Source organism: Pezoporus occidentalis, unplaced genomic scaffold, assembly GCF_034315485.1.
Source record: "Pezoporus occidentalis ecotype Australia unplaced genomic scaffold, CSIRO_AGI_Poc_V1 ctg101, whole genome shotgun sequence".
Taxonomy (NCBI): domain Eukaryota; kingdom Metazoa; phylum Chordata; class Aves; order Psittaciformes; family Psittacidae; genus Pezoporus; species Pezoporus occidentalis.
The window spans coordinates 2,047,460-2,070,925 of NW_026912791.1; the positions used below are offsets into that span (position 1 = coordinate 2,047,460).

General features: G+C 37.9%; 1 protein-coding gene across 1 annotated transcript; it reads left to right on the forward strand.

The window, feature by feature from the left end:
• Nucleotides 1-1,302: 1,302 nt before the first annotated feature.
• Nucleotides 1,303-22,622, forward strand: BMS1 (BMS1 ribosome biogenesis factor). Its single transcript, XM_062613372.1, has 22 exons — nt 1,303-1,607; nt 2,002-2,192; nt 3,263-3,342; nt 4,699-4,887; nt 5,379-5,521; nt 6,760-6,881; nt 7,498-7,694; nt 8,374-8,510; nt 9,051-9,850; nt 10,421-10,522; nt 11,698-11,855; nt 12,383-12,464; nt 13,385-13,461; nt 14,488-14,670; nt 16,197-16,385; nt 16,965-17,145; nt 17,679-17,737; nt 18,424-18,546; nt 19,392-19,539; nt 20,572-20,747; nt 21,246-21,407; nt 22,108-22,622. The coding sequence occupies exons 1-22, from the start codon at nt 1,432-1,434 to the stop codon at nt 22,342-22,344; spliced, it is 3,912 nt and encodes a 1,303-aa protein (XP_062469356.1). The 5' UTR covers nt 1,303-1,431; the 3' UTR covers nt 22,345-22,622.
• The last annotated feature ends 844 nt before the right edge of the window (nt 22,623-23,466 follow it).

Below are 23,466 nucleotides of genomic sequence, written 5' to 3' on the forward strand. Positions count from 1 at the left end.
TCCCCCTCCACTGCTAGGCACCTTGAGCTGTTCATTCGTGGAAGACTGCAAAGTGCATTCCTTTCTTCTCAGCCATCTCCTCCAGCAGCAGGACCAGTGACATCCACAGCCTCTGCAGCTGTGAGTCCTTGCTGGAAGCCACCTGAGAGGCATGATCTGACAAGCACCACAGAGACAGCAGTTCATGACCTGGACACCTCTTTAGCAGCTCTGCTCCTCCCCATTTCTTGGCATAAGGCAAATTACACCAGAAAAGAGGGCTATTCTCTTAATTAAGCAGGGCCTCTACCTGCAACTTCGTGAGGACTTGCCTTAAGGCGTAGGCACAGGCCTGCATGTGAGATAAACAACTACTCACTTTGCACCTAGAGTACCCTGCCTCCTACATGCTTAGTCTTGTCCTCCTGTGGTGGTGGCCTTAATACCTGAAAAAAGCCCCATCTAAGTTTCGTCCAAGTTCCTAGCACTGCCCTTCACAGGTTTTTACCCTGTGACTTTTGCTTGTCCTCCCGTACTCCTTTGTAAGGATTTTTCTTTAAAACAGATCTTTCTCACATTGATTTCTGAGGCCGCCGCAGCCAGTTACTACGGGAACGGCCCCCAAAACTGTGCGGCAGCAGGCGGCGCGGCGCAGGTGCCGCCCGCTGCGCTGCGGGGCCAGCACCCCCGGCCAGCTACCGCGACCCTTTACAGCATTTGCGGGGAGCTAGTTCCCGGTCCCTCACCCACCGCGGCTGGCTTAGCCCCGCTAAAGGACTCACGGGCCCAAACCCCGTCGGCCTGCGGCCGTGTGTACCGGCATTAAGGTTCCGTCGCAGCCGCGCCTTCCGGAACTCCGCGTGCAGCCTCTGTTTCCGGGGGATCTCCAGGGAGGCACGGTCGGTGCGGGCCCACGCGGTCTGGACTGCCCGGTGAGCGGCGGCTGCTGCCGCCTGTGCGGGGTAGCTCTCCCGCTCCTCAGGGGCCGCAGGGCCGGCAGCTCCCTGCTGCGGTGGCGGGGGGGGGGTCTCGGTTTTCCCACGGTAAAGTAGTGGCCCTTCCTCTGCGGCGGCCCTCACGTCCTGGAGCGGGCTGCCGGCCTGTCCAGAGACCCGCGTCCTGCCGGGCGCGGAGACCGGCCTGGGCCGAGCCAAGCGGTCGTGGTGGCGAGAACGCGGTGCCCGGCGCGCAGGGTCTGGGGCCTGGCAGGAATACTGCTTTGCTCAGGGAGGACTTCGGTGCTTTCCTCTGCGTGCAAGCAGGACACAGATTAGCAGTGTCTTTACCGAGATGGTTCAGTAATGTTTGCATAGTGCTGCTGTTCTCTCACAGGTGTGCCGCATCCGTGTGAGGTGTGTGCTAACTGCATTTTCTTCCTGTGTCAGGAGTGCGCGGTATCACACAGAAACAGTCTGCATCATACTGGTTGTGAACTTTCTTTGAAAGAATAAGATGGAAGAAAAAGAGAAGAAGAAGCATCGTGCAAAGCACAGTGGACCAAAGGCAGAGAAGAAAAGGAAACGTTACCTCAATGATCTTGGAATAGGAGATGAGGAGAATGCGCGGAAGAGGAACCCCAAAGCCTTTACGGTCCAGTCCGCTGTGCGGATGGCCAGAACTTTCCATAGGTAAGAAATGGGAATTGGGTATAGGGCATGCAGGGTTGGCTGGATGTATAGATGTTGCCTGGGGTTCTTTGTTACTGTGTAGAAATATCCATAGTGTATTTTTTTGCTGGTGCACTCATGTAGCTGTCATCATTCACCAGGTCATGTTGTAGTTAATGCACATGTCAGAAGCATGATGCTTTTTGTTGTTACATAGTACAGCTGTGTTAGTTAATGGAAAAAAAAAAAGTATGTAGCTCCTTAGACTTGGAGTTCCACATACATACTAGTATTTGGGCTCTTGTTGAACCTTTGTGTCCAAGCTTTTGCAAATACTGAAGACTTTTAAATAATAAATGCTACCTTTTTTAAGTTCATGTATTTACTTCTTACAATTTTTTTTTTTTTTTTTCAGAACTCAGGATTTGAAGACTAAAAAACATCACATTCCTGTGGTTGACCGTACTCCTTTGGAGCCACCTCCTGTGGTGGTGGTTGTAGTTGGCCCTCCCAAGGTTGGGAAAAGCACCTTAATAAAATGTCTCATTAAGAACTTCACAAGGCAAAAGCTAGTTGAAATCCGGGGTCCTGTTACAATTGTTTCAGGTGAGAACAAGGATAGGAGAAATTGAAACGTGTACTTTGCACTCCTTATTTATCTTGCTTTGAGAGCTAGGATGTGTTCATGTTGTAAATTTAGGTAACTTTAAAGAAATCCTATGGATGTGTTATTAGGCATACCTATTAACAGTAAAAGAATAACTAGATTTAGGCCTTTAGGGAACTTCTGCCTCTGAACTTACTTTCCACCCTGTTGGTATCCCAATTCAGTGTCATTTTTTGGTTTTGTTTGTTTGTTGTTTTTTGTTTATTTTTTTCTTCTTTCTGGCTTTTTCCCAGTTTCTTCCATTCCCAAAACTCTTCCCAAGTTCTCATTTTCCACTGGGTTCTCTTTTCACTTTTGAACCGTTATTCTCTGGCTTCATCTTAACCTCTGCATGTGTTTCATGTTCTTTCATACTCCTGTTCTGTAATCCTATCTTTGTGTCCCTTTCTTCCTTAAGCCAAGAACTAATTTGTCTGGTCATTTCTGGTAACATTTCTCCACCTCACTCCCTCATGAGTTCCTTTTCCTTTTTGTTAAGTTTTCATGCTCAGTTTCCAGTTGTCTTGGTCTTTTCCTTTCTTGCTTTTTCCTCAATATTACCTGGGGGGATCATTGAGGTTCTAGGGGGGCACAGCCCGCAGCAGTTCAAGAAACCCATTTGTAAGGGAGATCTTGCTTGGACAACTGTATGTTTGGTGCAGATAGGTTCTTCAGTGACTTTAACTAGTAAATTTCCTTTTCGCAGGGAATAAGTGGCAAATACAGGAAAGAAAAAATGGAAAGAAAAAATGACGTGTTCAATTGATTTTCCTAATTGGTCTACTGGGACTCAAGGGTTGAATTTTGCAATTGATTGCCTGAAGAAAAAATCATAGCCGTTATCACGTCACAACTATATGTATAAAGTTGCCGTTTCTAGGTATTTTATGTCTAAAGTTCAGTTAGCTATCTCAGGTTAGTCAAGCTGAGCTGACAGTGGCTGACTACAGGAATGTGACCTGAAAAAGAAAGGTGGGCTGATTAGCTTGATCCTTCTGTTTCAGTCTTTCATTCTTAATTCTGTTTTTAGGTAAAAAACGCAGGCTAACTATTATTGAATGTGGATGTGACATTAACACAATGATTGACCTGGCGAAAGTTGCTGATTTGGTGAGTTAACAGTGGCATGTGACTTCTGCTGTAATTTATATTGAAAATACTACTTTGGATTGGAGTGCACCAATATCTGGTTTCTTTACTCATTGGGAGGATGTGGAAGAGGGGAAATGTAACTGAACTTCATTGCTAGTACAGTGAGTCAACATTTAATGAGAAATCTCATAGCAAGCCAAGGTGATAAAGTTACTTTTCCTTAAAGGATTTGGTCAAACCATGTGAAATCTGAAAATGTCTTTTAGTCAAGAAGTTTTTAACTAATGTAGAAAGTAGAAATAGATATTAATTTACTAATTTGATACACTCTGTCTCAGTCTTTTGAGGGCTGCTGTGTAGTAATAAAGTTGATTTCAGTGGAGTATGGTCACCACTGTAATTGACTTATAACTTTTGGTTCAGTGGGTTATATCAATTGATCTTGGGGACCCAGTGCATATCCATTTGTCTGTTCAGAATTTCACATTACTTGTGGATTTGGGGTATATTATTAATAGCTGATTACGGCTTGGGATTTTAATCTAGATATTAACTATAAATGTCCAAATACCTGATTGTACTAATCTGGATATTGTTCTACATCCATGTTTTCTACTTGGGGAAGGGAGAAGTATTAAAAATTAGAAATATTTCCTGTTGGTAGGTGTGATTGATATTTGAGATTCTGCATACACATGATGATGCTGAGAATCTGTTTGGCGTTATTGTTAGGAGGCTGAGATTACATAGCTGATTGTAGATGTCTGTCATTAGTTCTCATGTGTTTCAAGTTCTTAATTGCTGAGGCCCTAATACAACTTTGCTTCCATTTTCATGTTGCTGTTGGGTGCTCTTTTCCTGTGTCAGTGCTTTTTAGTGAGGCATAATGGTAATCACAGTATGTGAATTAAGCTTGTCTTGTTTTACCAAAAGTCTTGGCCTGATAGTCATTAGTTTATCCAAGATAGATAATAAAATTTTACTCATTTGGTCAGACATTCTTGCCAGTATTGGTAAATACTTGATTTTGGATATTTTAAATTCACCAAGTAAACACCAGTTCAGACCTTATGATGATACTGTATGTTATTACATTCATAGAGCAGCCTTATTCTTTTATAGTTTTCTTAGAGACTACAAGCAAATCAAATCTGTATAAAGGATATTTGATTTCCTAAGCTCCACTAACTTCTAAAACAGCTAAGATCCATAAGATTCAGTTAAAAAGACAAGGTTGATTTTTGGGTTATATGAAAATAACAAAACTTTTTGCAAGGTTTTGCTTCCCATGAAGCTTAAAGGTGCAGTCTTTCAAATTGGCTCATGTATGTACTATGGTATTGTTATAGTGAGATGCTGATGTTGTATTTTCAGGTTCTAATGCTTATTGATGCCAGCTTTGGATTTGAGATGGAAACATTTGAATTCCTGAACATTTGTCAAGTACATGGCTTTCCCAAAATAATGGGAGTTCTTACCCACCTGGATACATTCAAGAACAACAAACAATTAAAGAAGACAAAGAAGAAGTTAAAGCACAGATTCTGGACTGAAGTGTATCCGGTATGACATTCAACATGCATTTTCCCATATATTTGCATTATGGAAGCTAAATTAAATATGGGCATATACTTAGGTGTTATTATTCTCTGCATCTTTTAAATGGCACTAAAGTGGACAGTGCTGAGGTACCAGGTTATGCAGTATTTCTGCTATTTGCTAAAATACTTGCATAATTCTCTATCACAATGTGACTAGCTTCTAAAGGTGTGATACTAGCAGAAAAGTCTGTTACATAGGTGCTGTGCAGGGAGGATCTGTTTGTAGGTCTGAGAAACAAGTTAAACTTTGTATGAGGTTTTATGGATGCAAGTTATTTTCCTCTAAGAGGTGGGGGAGAATTTTCATGCTGAAGAAAAGTTGTTAGTTTGATCTTTTGGAACCACTTTTAACCTTCAGTTTCTGATTATAATTTATAAATTTGAATGTCATTACCTTTTTTTTTGGTTTAGTATTAAATTTATGCTTAATATTTGTCTTTTTAATGTGTTTAGGGTGCTAAGCTGTTTTATCTGTCTGGGATGGTTCACGGAGAGTACCAAAAGCAGGAAATTCACAATTTGGGGCGTTTTATCTCAGTTATGAAATTCAGACCTCTTACTTGGCAAACATCTCACCCGTATGTTCTTGCAGACAGGTGTGTACTTTTCTCTCTGTTCTTCAGCCTCAGTGTAGATAGCACCTTGCTGGTTAAAAAAAACCCAAAACCCTATAATATTAGAGCCAGTCAGCTCTATGTGTGAATGGGTATTTAGTTTTATCCAGGTGATTTTGGGAAATAAAAGCATACTTTTCCGGTTTGTGCCAATAGCTAGCCGTTCAGTTTTCATTGTCATTGTATCAGGCCTTTGGTATATTGTAAATACTTTAGAAACACAGAAAAAATAAGTAAAAATGAAAATAATCCTGCTTATTGATGATTATATTGAATTTTTGTGGACAAGAAACAGTATTCCAACAATTTAACAGCTGGTGAATTTAGTCTTCAGAGTTCCCTGAAACATTCCTTCTGCTCCATCTCCATGTATAGCATTTGATTCACAATCTCTTTGGAACATGAAAGTAATCTTGATGGTGGCTCTGCCTACCTGAGTACTTAGATCACTTGCCATATTTTATTGCTAGATTACTTACGTTTATGACTGAACTCCCACAGGTCTCTTGTGAAGCTCTTAATTCTTCAGAAAAAAAAAAGAAGCATCATGCAAAGTCCTGTGAAATATACAAAGCCAAGGGAGGGAAAAGAAAAACATCTATAGTCTTTCAGTAACATTATTTTAATTTGCTGTAACTGTTACAAATATTTTGGTTGTTGAGGAAGTTCTAAACTGATCTGCAGTCAGAATGTACTCATCATCTTCAGATCTGCAGTCAGAATGCAGTCATCATCTTCCTTTGTTGTGTGTTTGTGTTGTCTCCCTTGTGCAGTGTAGGAAGGAGCTCTGGAAGGAGTTTACCCTTCATCTGCTTGAGAACAGCCAGTCTTTCCCTCTCCCCTTTCCTGTGGTAGTTTTTCCATTGGTCACTGCCATTATCAGGGAAAAGAGGGTAATATGTGGTTGCACAGGATGCAGCTTTCAGCTGTTTTCCTTCTAATGGTAAAATTGATTTGAGGAGGGCTGTGTGTCGCAAGTATATAAACAGTAATTAAAATGTGCTAAGAAAACAGTACATGTTTAGTGAAAATGTCAATAGTTCTTCTGGAAATACATTGTTGAACATGTTTTTATGGATTTTAAAATGTTTTTGAAAGATCTTTTTGTCTAGGTTGTTTTTTTTTCTCTAATGATTATTCTGTTTCAATTATTAAGAGTGCAGAGCATGTAGTGACAGCAATTAACTGATGGATGTCCTAACTTTTTTAATGTTGGGTAGAATGGAAGAGTTGACAAATCCAGAAGATGTTCGAATCAATCCCAAATGTGACAGGAAGATATCACTTTATGGATATGTGAGAGGAGCGCACCTGAAAAACAAAAGTCAAATTCATATGCCAGGTAATTTATCATATTCTTATAACTGTTTTTTGTACTAATCTATGATCAGCAATGTAGCTGTTGCTATTTTTATTGTTGAAATTGTGAAATATATTTTTCATCTTTCAAAATACATGTTAATGCTTTTGGAAATTATTTTTCATAATACACATTTTCTGTAAAAATAATTGTAAATAGTTTTGGTTTTATTTGTTCAGCTGTGTAGCAGTGTTTAAATACAGTATTGGCAGCGTCTGAAGTTTTTCAGAAGTGTTTTTGCTTTAAAAGGTGTCTGAAGTGCAAAACATACCAGCCGTAATAATGAAAAGTAAATTTGGCTTATGTAAATTTCTCATATTCATTGAATAAGTTTCATATTTTAAATAAATGTTTTAAAAGCTTAATATCAGAAATTTCTTAATAAATTTACAGACCTACTCAGAAAAGTGAGTTATTAGTTTTCTTATTTAAAAACAAGCAAGTTCAGTGGCAGAAGAATTGGATGTTTGATACAGATCTTGCTGTTGATGAATCACAGAATGTTACAATGTGTTTGGATTTTTTAATCTTTTTGTGGTTGATTTTGAGAATCAGAACTTCATGAGAACCTTATTGTTTCCCTTGTCTGTTACCCCAGGTGTAGGAGACTTTACTGTGAGTGATGTGAGTTTCCTACCAGACCCCTGTGCTCTACCTGAACAACAGAAGAAGCGTTCTTTAAATGAGAAAGAGAAACTAGTCTATGCCCCTTTATCAGGAGTTGGGGGCATCGTATATGATAAAGATGCTGTTTATATTGACCTTGGTGGAAGCCATGCTCATGAAAAAGAAGAGGTAATGGAAACTGTTGGTGATTTTAATTCTCTTGCAAAATGTATTTTTTATCCTTGGAGTCAAAACAAGTGTTTAAAAATAAATTCTTTAGAATAAACAATCCTTATATATCCGTAGTGGGTGATTTCTTTTTCTCCTCTAGCAATTTCAGAGGAGAGATATTTTTATTATCTCTACATGAAATATCATGCAGCACATTGGAAGGCTCACTTAATAAGTACCTAAGGTAGTTTCAGTAACTTTCCAATTGTGGACTTAAGATTTAGAAAAATTCCTGGTACTGGGATACTGTCACTCTTGTTTTGCAGGGCAGGGTCATTGTGGGAAAACACAGGATGTGACTGGTCAGAGAGAGGTGGAAAACAGATTGTGTACAAACAGATTGAATTCAGCTGTTTCCCCTCTATTGTGCTAAATGTTACATACATTTACTGTAGTGGTTGCATACTGTGAAGGAGACCCTCTTTAAGTTTTCTTGGGTTAACATTACATGCATTCGTGAAATGTGAAGATGGAAGGGAAGACATTGCTATTCTGAGAAAATGTTTATATGAAGTGCTTTGGGTTTTCTTCTTGCATGTGCATGTTTATACTGTTTTAGGCAGATTAATGACTGTGTTAGCTGTCCATTAGACATTTGTTCATTTAAATTGAAAACTAAAATATCTTGACTTTCCAGGAAGAAGTGAGACCAAATCATGAACTAGTTCAGAGCCTCATCTCCACACATTCAGCCATTGATGTTAAGATGGCATCCAGCAAGGTCTCTCTCTTCATGGACTCTAGACCCATAGGTTCAGAAGATATGGGACAAGAGTAAGTTATGAGTGAATGTCTTATTTCAGGCTCTAATGTAGGAAAAATTCTCTATAGAGCACAGTTAGAATGGCTTATTGTTTAATTCTTCCTGTTCTGAGACTACTCATATGCCACATGTATTTTGAGATAGGACTAATAGTATTAGAAAAGTTTTGTAAGCAGTATAGTCCTGCCTTACAGGAATTCCTTGCTGATATAGCCCTAAGTAACATATATGTTTTTCTTCAGAGTTTTGGAGAGCATCAGTCATAATCTTCAGTAAAATTCATTGTATAACCTATTTTCATTCCATGGAAAATGAAGAAATTTCTTGGAATTATTTATGGCTATAACATAGGGTGTCTTATTCAATTAAGAGGCGTTCCATACTTAAAGAACTCCATTGCCTTTTTAATGCTCTCCATAACCTCACCTTGTTAAAAAAAAACAACAAACCAAAACCAAAAAATCCACCATATTACCATGAAGCTTCATTGTTTCAATAGAATTTCCTTGTATTTTACCATCTTACCCTGATTGTGGTCTTTGGGAAAACAGGTTTGTGATGCCAAAAGAAGAGAGACAGATTGATTTAAGGACTGGAAGAGTACGTCGGAAGGCATTATTTGAAGAAGAGGAGAAAGAAAATGATGCAGAAAGTGATGAGGAGGACAACCAAGAAGAAGAAGAAGAAGCAATGTCTGAGGATGGAAGTGATGGTGACGATGAAGATGATGTTGAGGAAGAAAGTGACAGAGAGCTATTAGGGGAAGAAATGGCTGTTGGGAGAGCCAAACGTCTGAAAACAGAGATGGCTAAAGAAGAAACTGTAAATGAACTGCTAGCATTTGCAGACAGTGATGACGATCTTGAGATGAGTTCTGAAGGAGAAGGAAAAACTGACCCTGAAGAGAGTGAGGTGGAGGAAGATGAGGAGGAGGAAGAAGAGCAAAGGACTCACAAAAATGAAAGCTCAGATCCTGAATTTGAGGCTGCAGGCAAAAGAGTATCTGAGTCTAGGCAGTATGAAATAAAGAGTGAAGATCCAGAAATGAGATCACAAATCTCAGATCAAGGTCTGAAAAGAAAAGCAGTGCTGACTACAGATTCGGGCAACTGTACAGCAGAAGAGGCATCAGAATCTGAGGTTGAAAACTCTTCCCTTGATGAGGGTGATGATGAAGGATCACATGATGAATTGGAAGCTGAGGAGTCAAGTAAGAAAGGATTTCGGCACACTCAGGCAAAAAAACCTGATAGACAGTCTAAATTTAAAGCTGAGGATGATGATGTGGAGAATCTACTGAGAGAGGAAGATGAGTATGAAGAAAAAATAGATTTTTCTGCTGACACAACAGGTAGACTATGAATGTTAAAACTATCAATTTTTAATTGGGTTCATACATTTACCTTTTAATCGTTTTACGTTTAGAAGGAATAAAACATTCTTATGGGAGCATTACTAAAATATATTACCTGTTCACTGAGCATTGGAACAGGTTGCCCAGAGGGGCTGTGGGATCTCCATCCTTGGAAAAATGCAAAAGCTGTCTGAACATGGTGGTGAGCAACCTCTTCTAAGTGACCATACTTGTAAAGCAATGGGGCTTTACAGGTTTCCTACCTCAACTATTGTGCGCATCTGTGAGGAAGACATGTATCATCGTGAAAATCATAGAATCTGTTGCTGTTCCTAATAATCTCAATTTTTTTTTTTCTGTAATTAGGGCTCATAAAAAAAGAAATCAGTGATATAATTTGTTAGCCACAGTTTGTGTATATATGGAGTATGTAAAAAAAAAACCAACTTGTAGGTTCCGCCTACATTTCTTAGGCCTTTTATTATAATGTCCTTATTTAAATTATTTGTGTAGCTCATAATTCTTGTTCCTTCTTTGAGGTGGAACGCGAGTGTTTTCCCTTTTCAGGTGCACTTAAGTGGAAAGAGGACCTTGCACAGAAGGCAGCACAGGCCTTTCTAAGACAGCAACGTTCAACCCCCAATCTTCGTAAACTTGTGTATGGAACAGGTATAAATATGTTTGGAAACTTGTACTGTCTTAATATAGGGTAGCTTTTTAGCTGTGACCAAGTTTGCAAGTCTGAATCTGAGCTCTGTCTTCTGGTGGGAGGCTTGAGAAGAGTTAATTGACTTTTAGGTTTTTTTTTCATTGCTGATAGTAATTTTCACTAATAATTGTAATAAAGACAGCTTTTGCTTTTCCAACAAAAAGCATTTTGAGGTCATTTTCCAGACTACTCTGTTGTTGCTCATATTTTCTGGTACAGTTATTTCCCCCCAGGCATTTAAAGTTCAGTCATTTATATAATTATCTGGTAGATACTACACAAACCCATTGTGGTAATTGATGTGTTTTATAAAGGGCTGTCGCTTGTTGGTTATTCTCAGGATTCCTGTCAGTGACTGAGAGTGGAATATTCTCTTAGATATGACTTAGTATTATCATGTCTGTAGTAAGTGTGCTTGTCAAGAAGAAAAAAAGCTAGCTGGCTTAAAAGGAAGAGAAAATTACTATTTCTGTGATTTGTCCTGTTTAATTGACAAGTTTTCCAGTAGTTGTCTGCATGTACAGACCTCATCATGCAGAACCTCTGTAGAAAAGAGTTAGAATTTGGCGTTTGTAAACTGACCACAGTGCAGGAGTAAGATTTGCTGACAGATTCTCAAGTCTTCTGGTGTTTTTGATCTGCAGACTAATTTCATGTTCTTTTATACACAGATCATTTTGGTATTGTTTCTGGTTATAACATTGAATGAACATCCTGTGTTTACTTACTGTGCAGTATTTTTTTTCTAATGATTCCAGTTATGCAAATAGAAGCAGATTTCAGGTTGTTCTGAGAAATTTGAGCTGTAGAATTTGTGAAATGAATTACATGTTCCTATGAAGAACTGTACAACTGAAGTTCACTATGATCGCAGTGTATAGTATGTCCCTGGTTGCTGCTCACCTTATTTTGTTATTCTGAGGTAATTAATTTAACTCTTTAACACTGGATCAGTGTAGCTTTTTCTTCAGGCTTGCAAACTAAAACTAGTTTTAAATACAAATCTTTTTTTTTTTTCTTAAACTACTTTCATAATACTGCAGGTATTATGAAACATAAGGTGGAAGAGAAGTTATTAATGAATGTAATCCATGTGCTGTGGGGGAAATAATCACACTTTGTATGTTTCATTTAGCTGTTGAGGATGAAGACCCTGAGGGTGAGGATGCAGGTGATGAGCTTGGAGGTTTGTTTCACGTCAGCCGTCCAGACAAAGAATCCAGGCAGAAGGCTAATGCTCTTGACTGCTCCAAATTTCTGATAGAAAAGCCACAAGATTGGGATTTAGAAGAGGTAATACCACTGGGTAATTGCTTCAGCACATCTTATACTGGTTGTGTCCTGCTGTCATAAAGTATTACTGACTTGTCATTGAAACAGACCTATGGGAGGTACAGCCAGATTGTCGTATTTTCTCCTACTTGCAGTTGTTAAAAGTAGTTGCTAGCTAACAGATTCCAAGACCTGTTCTTACAGAAATGAAAAGTTAGTTTAATGCTTGGCTGTCTTGACTCTTTGGTGGATCATAGTTTCCCCTGCTTTTTACTTTTTGACAAATAAATAGCAATCCTAAGTGAAAACATAATGTAAGAAGGTAGAGACCTTGTTAATGTAAAGACCTCTAGGCAAGAATTGAGTTAGTTTCACATTTCTGCTTTTGCTGAGGCATTGTGTACTTTTGGTAATGATATCTTAATATGGAGGTATGAATGAGAATAGCAGATTGAGCTGGTATCACTAATGGAGGAGTGGGGAATGCATTGCAGAATGTTTGTTGATGACAAGCTGTAACTGTACAAGGCAATGACATTATCTTGCAGGTTATGAGCAGTATTCGAGACTGCTTTGTTACAGGAAAATGGGAAGATGATAAAGATGCAGCAAAGCTGTTGGAGGAGGATGGTATGTGTAAGACTTCTGAAAATGATTAATGTATAAAGCATTTTTCAGAAAAGTATGACTTCATGGTTACATATGTAGAATGTTTTGCACTAGCTATCTACTTGTAATATTTTCAAAAGGTCACATAATTTATTATGCAGATACCAGTGCAATTAAACATTGCTGTAAATCTCTGTACAAACAGTAGGCAAATTAGCACATTCTGAAAATGTACTCCCTGAAAAATAGTTTATAATTTAAATTAGGAAATTTAGTCCTTGGTCCATGCTTGGCTATGCCAACTTTGAGTTATGTATCTGAGTTTAGCTGTTTGTCCTCTATGAATGGTTTATTCTTTTGGATAGTTTCAGTAGAAATAAGCAGAAATTCTTTTTTAATGGGAAGATAAAGTGGTCATTCACATTTGGCTAAAAAGTGAAAACTATCTTCAGATGTTTCAGGTTTTTTATTTCTTTTTAATTAGAAAATATAAAATTTTAATAGTATGGCTGTATCTTGCATGCAAAATGATTGTGGTTTGACAGGCTTCTATGAGCATTTAACTAAAAAAATATCTGCTATATTTAATTTTTTTAATTAAAAATAGGAGCTACATTGCTCTGCTCGTGTCTTGTGTCATTAGAGTGCTAACTTATGTGCGGTCCTTTAGAATGGTCTAAACTTTATTTACATTTTTGAAACTGTAAAAGTATTGAAAGGGAAGAGGAGGAGCCACTGAAGTTGAGCTGAGAATTTTCAGCTAAAACCAGAGAGGGCAGAACAGCCGTATGAAACTGTTGATGGAAAGAAAAAATATTTGTGCTGAGACTACTCCACAAAGCAGTACTGAGAAATGTACAATACTGAAAGTATGATAAATTGTATGGAACAGCACAACAGAATGTTTAACTGTCAGATATCTTGGATGCTTATGGTTGCAGAAGAACTGTATGGAGATTTTGAAGATCTTGAAACGGGTGTTGTGTACAAAGGGAAGCATGCTGCTGAAGGAGATGAGGTCTGACCTGTATTTTTATGTTCTTTAGCAACATACATGTATGTAAGTTTCTGATCAAATGATAGGCTTCCTATGTAATAAACCTATTTTTTATGAATTGATAGGAAACAATTCAGTGGGAACAAGGAAGAAAAGATACCTGCATTATGGACTTTGATGCTTACACATATCTAGAATGGCATGTTTCATTCTCAAACTGAATTGTTGTTTAAAGTTAATTATGTAAGTTACATAATTAACGTAATAATAACATAAATAAGTGAGGAAGTTACCTCATTTAACAGTAGGTGTCAGGCTTAATCAAGAGCTGGAGGATCTCGTGGTATGAAAAAAAGTGTTTCAAGCTCATATGTGATCATAATTGTACTATGTAATTTCATCTGATGCGGAAGATTGTAGAGCTCTGTTTAAACACAGTTTCCTAGTTCCTCATATCTGCATAAAAGAGGCTGATGGAAGCAATTTTATGCTGTGGCTTGGATATCTTCCAAGAGCAGCGCTATAGTTGTCTGTGATGATACAGATTGAAAAATCAGGGTTTTCCTTCAGACTGAGCAGCTTGATGGCTTTGCATTTCATTATAAAATTCAGGGTAATGGCATAATTCTGAGAGTTTTCAAATGGTCTGTGAGCAGACTTCCTACTCTTTGCCCTCTAGAGCGCTGCCTTCCAGCGCAGTATTACTCAGTTCCATCAACCATTACTTTTTTTTTCCTTATGTTTATTTAAGCTGTATAGTAACAGATAATCAGTTCCAGGGACTGTTCTCTGACATTGAAATAAATGTTAAGTAGTTTTCTCAGTGAAAAGGGGTATGATTATATTGTAAAACGTAAGTTCTAAAATGACTGAAACATCTTCCTGTATGAATAACTTACTAATTTCTGTCTAAAACTGAAATATTTTTAAAGCGTCTAAGAATTTGCATTATGACAGAATATTACTTAATATATATTAAACTGTTAAGCAGAATGGGGTGTTTTTCAATTACCAGTTTTACATGTTTGATAACTTGCTGTTGATTAGTCTGGAAGTGAAGAAGAGGAGGAAGATGAAAAAATGTCCAAACCAGAACCAGAGGAGGAGGAAAAGAAAAAGGAGCGCATGGACAAGAAACGGAAACTGAAAGAAATGTTTGATGCAGAGTATGATGAAGGGGATGCCACATACTTTGATGATCTTAAAGAAGAAATGCATAAACAAGCACAGGTACAAGCTGTTAACTTAGCGATGTGTCTGGCTGTATGCCTTTAAAAATAGAGAGTTTGCCTTAAGGTTTTTTCCTGGAGATAGTTCAGAAAATATACACAAAAAAATACATGCTTGCAATTTTTTTTATGATTAAACTTTTTGCTTCCATAACTGTAAAGAAAAGCAATCAAACCAAAGATTAATTTAAATGGAATTCAGTTAACCATACTGTAAATCACTGAATAAGTCAGGTTGTGTCATCTAAGCTTCATCTGCCTAAAAGTTTTTTTTAAGCTTTCCATTTGTCCCACAGTGGTGGAACTAGTATGGCAGGTCTGAAAAAAAGCGAAAACCTGAAAGGAAAAAGTTGCCTTCCAGGAGGTGTGGGGGGGAAGGCAGGCACCTTTTTATGTGTAGGAAGGTGAAAATGTTATTAACGGGTAAGTAAGTTCTGTAAGCCTTTTCATCAAACCAGCAAGTTATTTTAAGGAATAAATAATTGATGGCCATTGCTCTCTACATGTGGTAGAAGTCTTCAGGGTAACTGTATCCAGAAAGTAGATTCTTTCTTTGGCTGACTTGGGAGAACATTGCCTTATATTGCTATTAACTTCACTGTCTTCTGACAACATGTTGTACTAAATAGTCATTAAATTAATCATTACCTTCTTACATTAGCCTCTGTCATAAGTGATTGTATGAGCTCTGATATGATGTACTTACTAAGAGCACTTCAAGCATAAAGATTGGCATTCCAGTAAAGAAATACAATTTGCAACTGTTTCACATGAGGTCTGTTCCAGAAATAGGTATCAGCAGTACTCCTACTGCAGGAGGGAAGGGTAAGGATCTCAAATTGGGGGTGTGTAAAGGCTTCTAGAATAATTTACTTGGACCAGAAAATTTTTATCATATCTCAGTCAATACCATAAGAAATGAAATTAATAATTAGTTTGCTTAAACATGGCATTCTAAAGGTAGCTGAACATCAGGAGCTAGAACAGGAGGGTGAGGCTTCTGTTATTCATAAGTATATCTTGTTAAATATTTACGTAATATCTACATTCAAATGGTACAGAAGAGCTTTAAAAGACCCTTTTGATGATACACAGTATGAGGTTGTGCAGAAATATTTTTAAGCTGCTGAGTAAGATATGAGCCCAGCCTCCTCATAAAGTGACACCTTAAAGATCAGGATAACTTTAAAAGGTACTTGGGCTCCTAAATAAAAATGTACTTCTGACAGTTGTATCTTTAAAATCCAAAGTCACTATTATGAAAGATATATCAAAGTCACTCAGTCATTTGCTTCTTTTGGGTACTGTCTTTCAACTAGACTAACAGGCCGACTTGGGATTTCAAATTGGAAGGAATTCATGGTGGCAGAGATCTTGCTGTGAATAAAAAAGCCACAGAACCTATAGATCTTTCCCAAAAGATTTATATAAATGTTAGCATGTTTTAAATAGAACTGGCACCTCGTGAACAAGTTGTTAGTACTTGAATTTTGTAAAACACATGGTGGCTGTCTTTTTGTCACATAGCTTAATCGGGAAGAATTTGAAGATCAAGATGATGAGACCAGAGTGCAGTATGAGGGCTTCCGGCCTGGGATGTATGTTCGAATAGAAATTGAGAATGTCCCATGTGAATTTGTCCTGAATTTTGACCCTCATTATCCTATTATCCTGGGTGGTCTAGGCAACATTGAAGGAAATGTCGGATATGTACAGGTATGTAACCAGAGCTGTGAGTGCACTTTATATTGGCACAGGTATGCTTCAGAGTGTCTGGAGTTACTTATTTTCTATTTATTAAAGATACAATGAGCACAGAGAGAAGTCTTTATCTCTTTAATCGGGGATTTGCTTTTGACACTATTAACTACAGTAGCAGATGCTGGATTTTTACGGGCCTGACTGGATAACTGGAAAAAGTAGTTACTGTTGTTTAATACTCATCTACAGAGATGTCTTAGGACTAAGGTCTGATGTTGCAGTTGCTAAATTGCAAATGTAGATTGTGCTTTGAGGTTCATGGTCTATGGTGAAGTGGCTATAGAAAAGATACTAGCACATATATATATATTTTAAAATAATACTGTTATGCATACTAGCATGACTTCAAAGTGAGTGAAATACTGATCAGCTTGATCTGTGCAGTCAGCCTAGTGTTAATCAAAGATACAAGGGTTACTGAGTAAAAAATTCTAGTGTAGATGGTGCTTTCAGTTATTCCTGAAATTAAGGCTTGATTTTCAGAATTAACGTTGTTATCCTGTAATAGCATTGTTCATCTTTTCTTCTAATTAGTTGCGCCTGAAGAAGCACCGATGGTATAAGAAGATACTTAAGACACGTGATCCTTTAATCTTCTCATTAGGGTGGAGGCGATTTCAGACTATCCCCATGTTCTACATTGAAGATCACAATGGGCGTCATAGGCTTCTGAAGTACACACCACAACATATGCATTGTGGAGCAACTTTCTGGGGTAAGGGCATTCTGGAGTTACTATCCTGTATCACTTAATCATTATAAATTTCTCTGGCTTTACAGGATGTATCAGGAAGTACAGCCAATAGCTTTTAGAATGGGAAGTCTTTAAAAATTTATATTCCTTGTGAAATACCAGGTAACACCAAAGACTATGGGAAATAGGCAATTCCCTCTAATTGGTGAATTATTTAAATGGCTTGTGAATCATTTGGTTTTTAATCAAATTCTGAGCATTCAGCTGTGTTATATCGCATAAAAGAAGAATGTGATATGTTGGCTGTGTGCAGAGAGGCTCTTGAATATGTTATGGGCCCAGCACTGCAAATGCTCCTGAACATGAGTAACTTCTTGCTGACTTTCTTGCTTTAACTTTCATGGAGCTATACATGTGAGTATGGGTTGAATGCTTTAAACTTTTATTTGGTTTTATTAATTGAGAATATTTGGCATGTATTTCTACACTGACTTTAAATGGAAGCTAGATATTGTGTAGTAAAGCTTTTCATGAATTCTTTAATGTTCTTGTAGGGCCCATCACTCCTCAGGGGACAGGATTTTTGGCAGTGCAGTCCGTCAGTGGCACAACGGTAGGTTTGTTACCACAAAAGGTTGTTTGCTACTTTCCACATGTCTTTGGACATGCAGATTTGGGAAGGAGGTGTATGTGTGGGAAAGCAGTGATGTTGTAGGAACTGAAAAAGTAGGTAGACTCAAGCTTTTGAAAGGTGTGTTATGATGAGATAGGAAACTGGGTGGATGGTTTTTTAGCAACTTTCATCGGCTACACTGAAAATGACTAATACTGCTTTACTGTTTTCTGTGGAAGGAATTATACCTATTTGATTTTCAGTTATTAAGTATTTAGATAACTTTAAAATCTTTTCACAGGATGAGATGCTGTTGAAAATGTCTCTAGCATAAAACTGACTTACAGCAGTGCACAAAGCACTTCTCCTTTGAGACTTTCTGTCTGAGTAAGATTGTGTTTTGTAAAGAGAACACAGCAAGGTAGATAACAAGGACTCTTTAGATTGCTTCCAAGGTCATTAGAATGGCAGTCCTGAAAATCTCATTAGTGAATGGTAGTAATGTTATGTCAGCAGCACCTCAGCTAGTTGGTACAAAGTCAATTTGCATTTGTCATGCTGCTGTACTCCTGCAGAGGTTATAAATTTTGAACTCAAGCTCTAAAAAGTGGTGAAATTGTATCAGTGAAATGGTTTCTTCACTGGTAAATACACATTCAGCAGTGTCTTTCATCTCTATGTTTCAGCCTGATTTTCGGATTGCTGCAACAGGAGTTGTGCTTGATTTGGATAAATCCATAACTATTGTAAAGAAATTAAAGCTAACTGGTTTTCCATTCAAAATTTTTAAGAACACTTCTTTTATTAAGGTAAGTATGTAGGTATGTATACTGTAAAACCACATGTACCAATGTTAGGAAAGAATGCAACCTGGGACTCTATCCATCTCTCTTTCCTGAGGTAGAAGTTCTCTTTAGTTGTTGCATACTGTTCTGTCTCTCAGTAGTTGCTTGGCTTTTTTTTGAGCTCTCTTCAGTGAGGTTTCTGAAGTTTGGTTCAGGTTGATCCTACTGAATTTCAGCTTTGGGATCAAAGATAACTTCTAGCAGTGCTTACAGTATTTTGTAATTACAATTACAAAAAATCTTTAGGACAGGAAGTATTGCAGAAGTGAATTTTCACTGACCTTCCAGGTGTCCTCAGACCACCTTTCAAGCTCAGGAAGAGGTCTGTTTTTTCTGTGTTTGGGGCAGTAATCAACTAAGCACTGATCCCAGAACTGAAGCGCTCAAGTATTCACACTAAGCATATACAGATTTTTTTTCCTGTCTTCCCTGTGATTTATGAAAGAAGCACAAGCCTTGTTTTAGTCTCATAGGTAGCAACTTAAAAGCGGCTTACTTGCTTTTAAGGTATGTTGTATTCTACCAGATGACTTTTAAAAGAGAACTGGACAGATTCTCGTAAATCTGTTTCGTTTTAGAATTTTAAATGTATGTGTTTAATGCTAAGAAGCTAGATTACTTCTAGTAGCTTACCCTGAAGTTAGCTCAGTAGGTTTGGTATGATCAGGACTCTTAGAATAAACACAATGTTATATTCTTCCTATTTCTTTATAAGATAGGTTTCTGGGAGTTACGTAAGTTTTTAAGGCCTACATAGGTCACAGAGAGACTTAGCATCTTGAATGATGGTGGCTAATTCACACTTCCAGGGAATGTTTAACTCTCAGTTGGAAGTGGCTAAATTTGAAGGTGCAGCAATTCGTACTGTGAGTGGTATCCGCGGACAGATCAAAAAGGCCCTCCGAACTCCAGTAGGTGCTTTCAGAGCAACATTTGAAGACAAATTGCTGATGAGTGGTAAGTTGCACTTTCCATGTAAGTTATCACACAACTTTCATCCTGCTTCACAGATTGAAAAGACATGTCTCAGAATCTCTGGAATCTGATAATTGAGATCTGAATTCAAAGAGCATGAAATGCCTGGTGAGATGCAGAATTAAATTTAAAAAAAAAGAAGAAAGTACATTTTATGTTGTATTTTTTTCAATTAGAAGTAATATAGTATGCAGATGAAAAGGTCTGCCTTGGAGACCTGTTTCTCTGACTGTTTTCAGGTGTTTTACACAGCATGGTATTCTTTTCTCCTTGAACGCAAAGATGAATTGTATTTAGTGGTAATAGAAGAACATTTTTCTGAGAAATCCGGAGTTGCATTGTCATTCTATTTAACTTTTTTCTTTAACCTTTTGGAGAAATTATGCAAGAGGTAGGGTGAGTGATTTTCTATGTTTGCTGAGTGTCCCTGTGATGTTGAGAACATGAGTTTATGCTTGTTTGGGTTTAATGACCTCTGTTTTCTTAAACCTATTTAAAGTATGTGTAGTGCAAAATAAATGCCAGTTAGTTCTTTTATAGAAAGAGGTGGAGGAAGAGCAAAATGTCTTTTTCAGTAATAGCAGAGGCACAGATACCTAGGATCAGAGGATAGTTAGGGTTGGAAAGGACCTTAAGATCATCTAGTTCCAAACCACTTGCCATGGGCAGGGACATCTCACACTAAACCATGTCACCCAAGGCTCTGTCCAACCTGGGCTTGAAATATATGAACTCTGTTGCTAGTTCTTTAATATGAATAATGAATAGGGTGTGTTCACCTGGCTGCTCTTCAGGAATATGTACTGTTTATGGCTTCATGGGGTTTTGCAGAATCTGAGTAAGCAAAGGCCTTGCCTTTTGCCCAATGTTGAAAAGATTTGGTATATATACCAAACAATACTAGCATGTGATCTAGGTATTAGTTACCTATTCTATTCAGGCAGTCTTTGCTAGAGTGTCGATGTAATGAGTTGTGGTGTTAATAGAGACAAGTAACATTTCATTTTCTTTCAGATATTGTCTTTGTGAGGACTTGGTATCCTGTTTCTATCCCAACATTTTATAACCCTGTAACATCCTTGCTGAAGCCAGCAGGTGAGAAAGATAGTTGGAGTGGAATGAAGACAACAGGCCAGCTGAGGCATGAGCGAGGCATCAAACTGAAACAAAACAAAGATTCTCTCTATAAGGTATATTTCATACGACTACTTTTTTTCTTTTCTTTCTTTTAAGCCAGTTTTCACAGTCAGGTTTGCACTCTGCCTCAGGCTCTGCAATCTGAGAGCAGTGTAAATGCATGCTCATACATGTGCATGCCTGACTTCATATTTTTATCCACAAGGCACAGTCTTTCCTTGCATGAGATGGGAATAAAGCAGTGGAAAGTAAATTGTCGTGGATCAGTGGAAGTTTGTAAAGTAATCTGCAGGGTAGAAGTCTTACCCAGTGGCTTACTGAGGCTTCTGTCATAGTAAAATTGGGGTGAATGTGCCATTCACAATTCGATGCAAGGATGTCTGTGAACTTTTTTGGGCTTGTTTTTTTTTTTTTTGTGAAGGGGGGGAGGAGAGAGCATGGAGGGGAGGGTGTTGGTGTGTTGGATTGTGGTATTTTGTGTTTCTTCCCCTGAAAGATGGAAAATAAAAGCTTTTAATGATTTTATATGTGTGTTATATCAATTCTTTTAGCCTATTGTGAGGGAGAAAAGGCATTTCAATAAGCTCCACATTCCTAAAGCACTGCAGAAGGCACTGCCTTTTAAGAACAAGCCTAAGAATCTCGAGAAGAAAGGCAAGACTCCAAAAGACCAGTGGAGACCAGCTGTTATCAGGGAGCCTCATGAAAAGAAGGTAATTATCACTTGCTCTGAAACAAGGGCTTAGGAAGTGTAAATGTATTGCTTAGACCATTTCTAACTTATTTTAGCACTTGACTCTACTGCTAGTGATGAAGGTGTATATCCTTCTAGTGAAAAATGATCACCTGCAATTTGTTTTATTCCTGTTTTGTCACACAGAATGTATACGGAACTGTCACTGACTGGATGGTGTCTTATCTTTTAAAATGTTAGGTCACCTTAAGCTTAAATGTGATTTTTGTTCTTTTCACAGCACTTGCAAGGTATTTCAATTGGATGTAGTGCTCTCACATTATGGATGATTTAAAATTGGCAACTGTGGTCCTCTGTTTGACCTGTCATTGCTATGCATTATTGACACAGACAGGACTTGAAGTGAATAGAGTGCTTCAAAAATCAAGATTTAGAGTGTTTGCAAAAGCAACAAGATTCAAACTGCAGTTAAAGTGTTCTGTAGTAGCAGTTAGCCTTTTAAATAGTACCTCACTAAAATCTGTGTTTGCAAAAATCAAACCTTTGCTTAACTTCCTAAGATAAACAGACCATTTTAGAAATTGAGTAATAGATGCACAAGTAATTTGGAATTTGCCTTGAATCTCTGATTCGTTATATATCTCTCTGCAGAGATCAAACTGTTTCTTGCTGGCCAAAACTGAACTGGTTGTATATTGATTCTCCATTTTCTGTTTTAGATATCAGCTCTGCTCAGTGCTTTGAGTACAGTGAATAATTACAAGATAAAGAAAGCCAAAGTAAAACATCGGGAACATCTTAAAGAATATCTCAAAGTTAAGCAGAAGGAGGATGAACAGAAATTCAAGAGGCAAAAGGAGGCTAAGAAAAAGATTTATCGCATACTAGGACAAAGGGAGAAAAAGAGGCAGAAGTCAAGCTTGAAAGGATCTAGTAAGGAAGAGAAGAGTACATAAAATATCAGGTTTCAGACTAAATGAGGAACTAGGGTAGCTGTGCAATTTACTGTTGAAGAAACAAAAAGGCCTTGGACTACACTAGATGTGATCTCGAGAAGAAAAAAAATGCAAATATGTTATTCATACTCTTGAATGCATTTAGCAGTGTACATAAACAAGATGTAGAAGTATGGATTGTGTATTTTCTACCTGATATTCTGGAGGACTTTGTATTTCAGTATATTTGTATCCATACTGCACATTCTATCTAGCCAATAAAAGTATTTTAATGTCAATTACAGGATGTTGTTTGTTTGTAAGTGTTTTGTGTTGGTACTTGCAGACTTCTGTGGGAGAAAGAGAAGTCCTCGGGATGTCTCTGAATGTGTTTCTGTGTTGGCAGTACTTTGAGCCATAGCCTAAATTTTGCTTTTGGCAAATCTTCCATTAAAAGGTGTGAAGATCAGCTGTTACTGCTCATGAGTGTTGGATTCTCTAGCTTTGATGTGCTAGCAGATGCCACCAAAGGAGCTTGCAGTGTTTAGATCATCTGGTCCTGCATGAAAGCATTTCAATTTTTAACACTTCTCACTAGATGTTAAGCAGATCTTCGAAACAGTGTTCCATCCAGATCTATTAACTTGACCAGATTTGGCACTCTGGCACTGTCAGTAGGTACCTCGATGCCTGCAGCTTTCTGTGCAAGCAGTGTCAGACTCTTCACAGATGTAACTACTTTGTTATTTTCTGTGAGGTAGGCACAGATGGGGTTACTTGCTTCCTTTGGGAATATGTTCCTTTGTCCAGCCAGCTCAGTTAGACTTTCTTAAGGTGAAGTAGTAGATGGTTTCTGTCCTGTTAACAGAGTGTTGAAGTCTTCCTCTGCATTAATAGGATGCTTTGAACGATCATTCTGTTCAAAGAGTAGGGCAATCTCTTCATTCCATATAAGGCATCAAATAGTTACTGTAATATATGTATTTTTAATACTTCATCAAACAGCAGGGTCAGATAACATCAGTAATTTCTTGGTCTCCTTCCTCAATTAGTTTACTTCTTTATCATCAAGCCAAAATTCATTATTATCATTACACTGTAGTAATGTTTGCTATCTCAGATGAGAGATCCCGTGTGGGATCA

Excerpts from the sequence above, each read along its gene's own strand:
- BMS1 (XM_062613372.1), top strand. The coding sequence starts at position 1,432 with ATGGAAGAAAAAGAGAAGAAGAAGCATCGTGCAAAGCACAGTGGACCA. Across the intron at positions 17,146-17,678 it reads TTGTGGAGCAACTTTCTGGG|GGCCCATCACTCCTCAGGGG; the intron begins GTAAGGGCATTC and ends ATGTTCTTGTAG. Across the intron at positions 21,408-22,107 it reads GGGAGCCTCATGAAAAGAAG|ATATCAGCTCTGCTCAGTGC; the intron begins GTAATTATCACT and ends TTTCTGTTTTAG.